Below are 9,628 nucleotides of genomic sequence, written 5' to 3'. Positions count from 1 at the left end.
TGTTTTTGTTTGGGGGAGTTTGGAAATTTACAGACATTTTGAGTAAATCTGGGAAATGCATTTGTAATTTTTGTGAAGAATTTGCTTCAGAATTATTGACATTTCTGGGAATTTGTTTGGATGTTATGAGAGATTTTCTGTCATTTTCATGGAATCTTGAGGAATATACTGTGTATCTGTAGGTCCTGGCGAATTTTGCTCTTGGGTTTAGGGAGAGTTTTTTAGAAAATTTGCAGAAATTTACACAGAATGTTAGGGGAAATTATTATTAAAATTGGGGCTTCACTTAAACATTATAAAAACTTAAAGTATTTTAAGGGACTTTTATGGGAAACTTAAAAAAAAAGATTTTTTCACAGATTCTTTTAGGTTGTTTCTTCAAAGGGAATTTGTTTTGATATTGGACAAAATTTTGGTCAAAATTAATTCCTGTTCAAAGACAAGGCTGAGCTTTTAAACTTAAACTACTTATCCTCAATAAGTTGGAGAAATTAAAAATAGCCTACATTTCAAACAAAAGCTCAGGTGTCAGGATGTTATAATGTAATACTTTTAATACAGTTATCATTTAGATTTTATTTGTTACATCCATGATTCACAATTTATAATGTTTCCACTATTAAATAAAATCAAAATTCCACTAGCTCGGTAACGACTACATGTCCCAGAATGCACCGCTCCTCACTTGCAGACGTCATCTCTCCTCGCCAGCATTCAGCGGTGTCCCTCTTCACATCGTTCTGTACCTTTTCTGCCTTAATTCTGCTTTTTAGTGCTCTGGGTAGTTTCTTCAGGAGGAGCAGAAGTATGGGTCCCGTAGAGGTAAATTCAGCACGTTTATTGATCTCTTTATTTAACCAATAATTGATCAGAATGAATGAAAACTCGTTCATGGTTTAGCTCTGCTTTCAGCTTCTGGCTGTATCCGCGCTTTGTGTTGTGTATTGTAAAAGACTGAAATGATGCGAACAGCGTTAGTGTGAAGTTGATGGATCTCTTGGGTTGGTTTTCACGGGAATTGTTCTTTTGTTTCTTTTTGTGCTTTAATTTGTGGGAATAAGTCGAGCGTAAGGCCAAAGTCCGTTCAAATTTCGACTAAATATTCATTTTCCCGTTTTTTCAGTAGGTTTTCTAAAAAATTAGAAACATTTTTAAATATGTTCATATTGTAAGTACACTGCCAGTAATTTCGGGATAAAATGCATGGCTGTTAAATTCATTAGTCACCCAGCTTTCCTGGCAAAGTTGCTAATATTACATATCTTGGTATGTTTCGTTACCACCTGTTTATAAATGGCACTGTTTATGTTGATGATCCATAGTAGAGCAGGATTTTCTTCTATGATCACAAAAATAAGATAATCACGAATTAATTATTACCCTGCTTACTGCCTCATTGAATATGTTTTGTCATGTGTGCTAAATGGAGCGCACCCTTCCTTCCTGTGTGCATGTGCTTTGCCCCTCCCATCCAAACAGCTCTCTCTTTGATTTAAGTGAGGAGCAGAGGGAGCCATGGCACATAATCCAGTTAGTTTATAAAAGCAAGAGAGTAAAAGAAGATAACAGAAAAACAGCCACAGCCATATCCTCCTGATGCCCAAGATTTTGTTTGGAATGCATAAGATGGACCTGATGGGTTTAAAGGAAGTTGTTCTCACAAAATAATGTCCGCATATGAGAACAATAGACTTATCTTACAGTACAACACTAAACAAAATTAGTGTTTCTTTCCTTTGGTAATATTTTTTTAAAGCTCCTTAAAAATTACAAGACTTTAGCAAAAATGTATAAGAAACATTTTTTTATTTCATTTAAAAAGCCCCTAAATGCCGCCCAAACATGTCCATACAACTTCCTGAAAAAGCCTGAATGTTCAAACATTTTTTCCTCAAAAAAAGTATTCAAATTCTTGAAATTTTTCAAGCAAATTCCCTAAATATCAAAGCAAATTCCATCCAAAACTTCCATTCAAATTTTCTCAAAATTCCATGAAAATATGGAAAATCAAAAACATATTCCCCAAAACGTCCAAAGAAATTCTACAATATTTTCAATCAAATTCCAAAGAATGCACAAATTTATTCCCTAGATCCTAATGAAGTACCTAAAATTTTAAAAGCATGCCAACCCCAAATAAATATTTTTTTAAAAGCGCTAAAAAATATACTAACATATCTCCAAAAAGTTTCATTAAAAATCCTGAAAATTTTCAAGTAAATTCCCCGAAATATATAAGAAACTTGCTCCAAAACCTACCATCAAATCCCCTTAAAGTTCCATCGAAAAATTTTGCAAGATTTGAAGCATAAATCAAATTTCCAAATATTTAAAAATTAATTGCAATTGCATGTTGTAACCGAATCATGCTGCATTAGAATGAATGACCATGTCTGCATGCCTAAATGCTGTGGTTGCTGCCATGTGATTGGCTGATTAGATATCTGCTTTTAATGAGTAGGTGTACCTATTAAAATGATAAGTGAATATACGTGTTGATAGTAGTGATATATCTGCTAAGCTTAACTAGGCACTGAACTTATTGTTGAGATATTTACAAGTCTTTTTTACAAGTTAATTACTTCAAATTTACCCTAAAACAAAAATATTTGTCGATGAGTCAGTCAGAATTCAAGTTTTTCTTCCTAGATGACCTCTAGAGGGAGCCAAATAAGACACTAAAGCTGTAAATACTGTTCTTTAAACAGCAGGAGGCATCATCTCCTCTGACTAAAAGATTTATCTAGATTAATAATCTGTCTTCTGTTTTGCAGCTTCTCCACATGTCCGTGTTCTCTCAGAGTTTCTCTCCTTGTGGTCGATTCCTGGCAGCTGGAAACAACTATGGAGAGATCGCCCTCTTCAGGTGAGACGGATCACACACCTGTGAGCTTAAATGCGTGTTACCTTATCCATGATTGTTAACCATCACTGTGTTTAAATATTGCAGCCTCTCTGCAGCTCTGAGCCCAGATGCTACTAGCTTGAGTCAGAAACCTGTCCTTACATTCACAGGTGAGTGCATGCTAATGTTAGCATGGGGCTAATAACTGCCACTCCTTCAGTGAATGTATTAAAAAAGTTGTGCTGTCCTCTCCATCAGCTCATGAGGGTCCGGTGTTCTCTCTTCTCTCCACGGACTGTCACCTCATCAGCGCAGGAAACGGGGAGATCAGCGCCTGGAGCTGGACTGAGCTAATCAAGAAGGTGACTGTCCCTTTTAATTTAAAACTGTGATCCAGGTGGGGCTGCAGATGGAGATAATGAGACTTTGAAGGGAAATTCTGTTCATTTGATTCCCTGTTTTTACAGTTATTGGGCTCTTAATGAAGAAAAGGTACTAAAAGTTTCAGACTCACTCTTAGAGATTTTTTGAGCCTGCAGCAGTGAAACAGACTGTCATGGTCGCTCTGTAGCTCTTGATCTAGTGTTTCACTTACTTCTGAAACTTTAATCTTCTCTCTGTACGTGGACCCGGCTCTGTTTGACATTTTTCTGTGGTTGAGGGGACTTTGACTGTGAACATTTGTCTGATTTTGCTCTCTTTGTTTCCTCAGAATGTCAAACCACTGTGGACAAAAAGACCAAACTACAAGTGAGACACATTTTTTTAGTTTATTTGCTATCTGTTCGTCTGCTCTGCAGAGAGCATCTCTTTAAGTCTCTGCTCTGTTTCTGTCCTCAGATCCAGTCTAGAGATCCCTGAGATCAATGCCATGATCATGAACCCCAGAGTGAGTCTGAACACTCCCCCTGATCCAGAAGCAGCTTTGTAATGCAAAATACACCAGACTTTATTCTAGTGGATTTGTCAGAAATTCCAGATTTTACAACCTGAAATGTTAACCTACAAGGTATTATATTGCAATGTTTACCACTTTTAGGCCGTGTTGCATTCAGGCAGAAGGCAAGCGACCTCACTCACTGGAAGCGTGTGTAGAGCGCTGCGCGGCGAGTTCACTCAGGAATAGTATTTCAATAGCAGACTGTTTTAGCTTTTGGGGTTAATTTTTCATCCTTTCTGGTATAAGTCCATGATAGTATTGCTTCCCCCATTGGGTGAGTACATTAGGAAGTTAAAAGGTTAAAGTTTGCTTAAAGCATATGTGTTTTTATGTAAAAATCTTTAGCTAAATGTCCTCAAAAGTAAGCTTTTCCTCATCAATGCTGCCATTGTAGCTCTGTGACTCACTGACCTTTAAGTGACCCTTTGCTCTTGCTGCAGGATGAGACGTAATGTTGATATAGTGCATTGTGCTGTATTTTGAAAGAACCAGATATCTTATGCTTTTGACTTCCTGTTTGGAGCTTTCTGATGGATGGGTATTGATGCGGTTTGGCAGCAGCCAGCGCTTAAAGTAGACCTGCAGCACATCTCGAACAAAGCGGAGCTGCGCTCCAGGCACATGCTGCTGCCAGACTGGAGCGCCGGCTGTGGAAATGCTCTGATGGACTAGAGAGGGAGCGGTGTGCTCAGCAGTATGATTTGTAACCGGATCGCGGCGCAGTCGCTGTATGTGGAGGTTAAGAGTGTGTTTCCTTTTCCGGCAGCAGCGCTCCTGCCGCTGTTTGAAGATGTTATAAAAGTGATTAAAAAAACTCAAACTAAAAAAAACCCTAATTATTAAACAGTGCAAACATATGGATCAGAATTCAGGAGAAGAAATGTTTGTGCTAAAACTGCTCTGAGGAAAATCCTCAGACCCTCCTTACCTGATGATGCCAGTGGTTAGACAACAAATCCTTGTGCTGACTGACAGGTTGTTCCTGGAGATGAAGTTTAAATACATCGAACTTGTTGGCACACTGTGTCTGCATTTAAATTAGGGTCATCAATCCAGTTTATCGCGATAAATCAAGGTCTACAACTAGACACAGTAATGCAAAATAAGTCCACCACTGCTCTTTAATTTCTTGATTCAGCTTTAAAACTCTCAGACAGCTCAGTGTACAAGTGTATTATCAAAAATGTACCCTTTTACTGTCCCCTTATTTTCTCAAGATCCATGACAAGTTCTTTCTTCTGCAGTAAAATTCATGTTAAAATATTTAGTCCACCTATAAGAGCAGGTCTGTATCCAGAGTCAAGTACCCTTAAAAATTTATCATGAAACAAAAACAGTTCTGTGTGCAAAATAGTAGAATTTTCTTATGTGATAAAAAGGATGTGATTAATCGTGAGTAACGACAGAAATTATGAGATTCGTCGCAATGAAAAATCTCTTGACAGCCCTAATTTTAACACTAAGTTTTGTACATCTGAGGGCAGAGGGGGGATTTTTATTGATATTTTGTTCCCTGATAAATGTGTGATGTGGTCTGTCCCTTTATGCTTCAGGACAACAGTCTGGTTGTCGGAGGTGGGGACAACAACATCCACATTCTGGACCTGGAGCATGGAGTCTTCAAAGTATGAAACCCAGAACCCTCTTCTGCAGTTTCGATGTTCTGACATCGAGTTTTTTGTTGTTTTTTAACCAGAATCTGTTGTGTTTCAGTCAGTGCTGCAGGGCCACTCAGACTACGTCCACTGTGTGAGCGTGAGAGAGAGGGAGGCAGAGATCCTGTCTGGAGGAGAGGACGGAGCCGTGAGAATTTGGGGTGAGCGACGGCAGCCATAATGGTTCCAGTTGTAAAAAATCACTGTGATTGAATTATTTTATTGACTACTGTGATGTTGTGTTGTTCAGACAGCCGGACGGGTCAGTGTGTTCACTGCATCGAGGTGTACAGATACGAGGTGAGAGACTGCTGCTTTTTCTTCAGTTCATCTCATCCTGACAGGACTGGACTACTCAGATCTCACTGTGCTTTTAGGACTTTTTATTCCTTGGTTTTTGTAAAAACCCATTCCATTTTTTATCAAGAAGGAACATTTATTTCCATTAGATAATGACAGTAAAAACTTGCTTATGTTGCCAAGGTTTGTATCTGATAAATTCAGTTTTTAAAACCAATAAAACTAACAGAACAGAATCTAAATCTCACAATGAAAGGAGAAAGGTTTCTCCATTGATTAATAAGCCAGCTGTGCAGAGTGTAGTTCCAGGGATTCATGTGAATTTTGTGAATTTAAATGGCCTCATATCTCATAATAAAGAAAACTAAAGAGAGCTTTTGTGTTTCAGAGCTGTGCTAGACCTCAGTACGGGAAATGGATCAGCTGTGTGACAACCGACTCAGACTGGATGGTGAGAAATCACAAACATAAACCATCTGGATCTTAGTTTATGTTTGTTTTGTGTTGAGGGTGATGTGTAGAAGTTAGTGTGATAGTGAGGGTCCATCATGTAAGGCAGGGGTGGGCACCTTTGGATACCAAGAGGGCTAGATTAACTGAGTGTGTACTGAGTGTGTACTTTACTTAAGAAGTACACACTCAGTTCATCCCACCCTTTCTTCTGTCATCACTGACTATTAGTTTTCCAGCTTAGATATAGATAAAAACTTTAAAGGTCACATATTGTACCCCTTTCAGACAAGTATATATTGGTCTAAGAGGTCCCCAAAACATGCCTGTGAAGTTTGTTGCCGAAAAAAACACTCAAGTATTAGATTTGTTCATGTCTAAAAACCCCTCTGTTTCAGCCCTGCTCAGAAGGAGCTGTTTCTGTGTCTGTAGCTTTAAATGTCAATGACACTGACTCCGCCCATGACCACACCCCTCTCAGGAAATGGATGTGGTTCCCCCGATCCTCCTCTCAGCTGGCGGCTTAGAGGAGGATCAGGAGAGGAGGGCGGAACTGTCTTCCAAGCGTAGAGAGTCAACCAAATCTGGGGCGGGGCTAACTCCCCACATGACATCATGAGGGGAAAATCTGAGAACGGTGTGTTTCAGCGCACATTTCTGATTCTTGGGGGGGATTGTGAACAAGCCAAAACACACATATTTATCTTAATTTACAAAGCATTACAAAACACAAACTTATTACTGGAATGTTCATCCTAAATATATAATATTGTGCCAATACTTACATATTTATATACAGTAAAATACATAAAGATATATGCATCAGGTATTCAACTATAAAAAACATAAATATACATTTCATGAACTTATGACATTATCAGTTGATAGATATATTCAAATTGTACTCAAATTAGGACTGTCAAAAGATCAAAATCTTTAATAGCAATTAATCCCAGAATTTCTATAGTTAATCACGGTTAATCACGCCTTTTTTATTGCACTTGCAAATTCAACTATTTTGCAGACTTGCTTTTAGAGGTAGATTGAAGATTTTAACATGAAGCTAACCACCAAAAAAAGGAACTCGTTATGGTTCGAAAATTAAGTAAGAGACCATTTAACGGTTCAGATGTTTTTTGGCTTGTCCACTGAGGTGTCTGAGTTTTAAAGGTGAATTTAGACATTATGGAGCAGTAGTGGGTTTATTTTACACAACTGTGGCTGCATGGAGTGGCCGATGAGCACTAACCAAAGTGTACTGAATCGGATAATAAGCATGTGGTTAATTACGATTAAGCTAAATAAGTACACTATTTTTAGATTTTAATTAATTGCGATTAACTTGGTTAATCTTGACAGCCCTAATTCAAATACATGTACCTAAAGAGTCATTTTTTGACTTTTTGAACAGAACTCTAGTGTTTTTTCTCAGGTATGATCTGTCTGTATGATCAGAGATGAAACAGAATAACTGATGGCTCTAAGCTTTAAACTTTGTGTTTTTTCCTCCAGTTGTGCGGCGGAGGTCCATCTCTGTCTCTGTGGCATCTCCGCTCTCTGTCTCCTACCTCCATCTTCCCCCTAAAAGGCTGCCAGAGACAGGCCACCTTCCACCAGGACATGGTGAGAGCACTGTAGTTTGGTCTGACAGGATAGGTTTCTCCACGGTGGAGTCACAAATACTCACTCAAACTACTCTTGAATTGTTTAAGTTGGTTTTTCTGTTTTTTTTTAAATATATATTTCCTCCTCTTTTGTAGATCCTGTCTGTAGGTGAAGGCCCGTTTGTGTCTCACTGTCTGCTGGGCGGAGACGTCAAAGCTCAGATCCCCTGCACGCCGCAGAGCCTGAACACGCTGCAGCTCAACACCAACAGCACCGAGCACAGGGTGAGTCAGCGAACGCATCACATCCACTTATTCAACATAGAGCTTTAGTTATTATGAACACATCATAAAAGTGTGATTTTGTTGTTTTAGGTTCTGACGGTGGGCGGTAGCAGCAATCGCATCGATGTGTTTACGAACCTGTCATACAGAGCGTTCTCACTCAGCTTCTGAATCACAGTGAACCATGTTTCTGTCAGTATTTTCACTGATTTTAGTAACTTTAGCCACAGCTTTTGTATTTTTAAGTCTGAAGGTAATAAAATATTTTTGTCTCTTTTTCTACAAACTGATTTTTTATTTTTTTGTCACTGAAAAGGTCAAAAAATGAGTTAATGGAGGGCTTTTGTTCCATCATAATTCAACTTATAACCTTGCTTAGAGTTTTTAAACTAAAGTGGTATTTATCTTAAAGATGTGACCATTAGCATTTTAGTCAGATGTTTGTCTGTATAATAAACAACAGGACTAGTGAGTGATCTAGTATTAAAAAGCTGATTTTTGGGGTGAGAAAGCAAAGATTTTTCAACTGGCTGCCAATTTTACAGGAGGTTGCCATAACTCTAATATGGGACATCTGATTGGCGCTGGATTTCACATGTATTATGTTTATTGGGCATTGGTTGAAATCAGTGGACATGATGGGCACCCGTGGGTGGAGGCTAGGATCTACGATGCACTGGCTCACAGGATTTATTCCTGGTCTCTGCACCATTTAGTGCATATCTTCTCCTAAGAAAGGCCAAAAAAGAATCTTAAAAAAAAAAGGATAATTTTACCTTTTTTTTTTTTTTTTTAATTTGCTCTTGCACCCCCAACTGGGAACAGGAAGTGCCAAAACTGTGCCTTGTCTTTGTTCCTCTTGCTGAGTTGAACCTTTCAAGCTCGGATTTTGAGGAAAAACCTCAATATTTGTCCACAAAACTGACATGTTTCATAAAAGATGCTTCACAGAAAATGGTGAGCATTTGGATATTTTGCCAATTTTACAGGAAGTTGCCATTACTTAAATCTATCTATATATCTAAATTGCTTCAAATTTCACATGTATGATAGACGTTTAACCCTCTACACATTCAAAAGTTAATTTTATGTTTACTGATTAGCACCCCCTACTGGCAACAGGAAGTGCTAATATTGGGCATTTTGCCTTTATGTCTCTTAGTGAGTTGAATCTATCAAGCTCAGATTTTGATAGAAAAATCACAATGTTGTCCACAAAACTTACATTTTATAAAGGATGCCTCAGTGGCAATGGCAACCATTTCCAACATCTCACCAAGTGAGACAATAAGTTGGTCTGATTCTGATATGAAACATCTAATTTACTTCAACCAATACATGAATGATCAAGTGTTTGCTCTCTACACATTCGAATGTTAATTTCAGGGTTTTGCTGCAGCACAACCTGTCCAACATGACTGTGCCCCAGTGCACAAAGCACAGACTATAAAGACATGGTTTGACGTGGAAGAACTTGACGGGCCTGCACAGAGCCCCGACCTCAACCCCATTGAGATGAAATTTCAGCTTCATAAGTTATAAACAGATC

General features: G+C 38.4%; 1 protein-coding gene across 1 annotated transcript; it reads left to right on the top strand.

Moving 5' to 3' along the window:
- Positions 1-698: 698 nt before the first annotated feature.
- Positions 699-8,343, top strand: thoc6 (THO complex 6). The gene is made up of 13 exons (XM_041778044.1): positions 699-822; positions 2,775-2,866; positions 2,951-3,015; positions 3,104-3,207; positions 3,558-3,595; positions 3,686-3,734; positions 5,339-5,410; positions 5,499-5,601; positions 5,691-5,740; positions 6,129-6,191; positions 7,703-7,813; positions 7,951-8,079; positions 8,170-8,343. Exons 1-13 carry the CDS (start codon positions 808-810, stop codon positions 8,248-8,250), a joined length of 972 nt encoding a protein of 323 aa, XP_041633978.1. The 5' UTR covers positions 699-807; the 3' UTR covers positions 8,251-8,343.
- The last annotated feature ends 1,285 nt before the right edge of the window (positions 8,344-9,628 follow it).

Source organism: Cheilinus undulatus, linkage group 21 (genome assembly GCF_018320785.1).
Source record: "Cheilinus undulatus linkage group 21, ASM1832078v1, whole genome shotgun sequence".
NCBI lineage: Eukaryota > Metazoa > Chordata > Actinopteri > Labriformes > Labridae > Cheilinus > Cheilinus undulatus.
The sequence above is the reverse complement of the archived record's forward strand: the minus strand, read 5'-3'. Positions and strand labels throughout refer to the sequence as shown.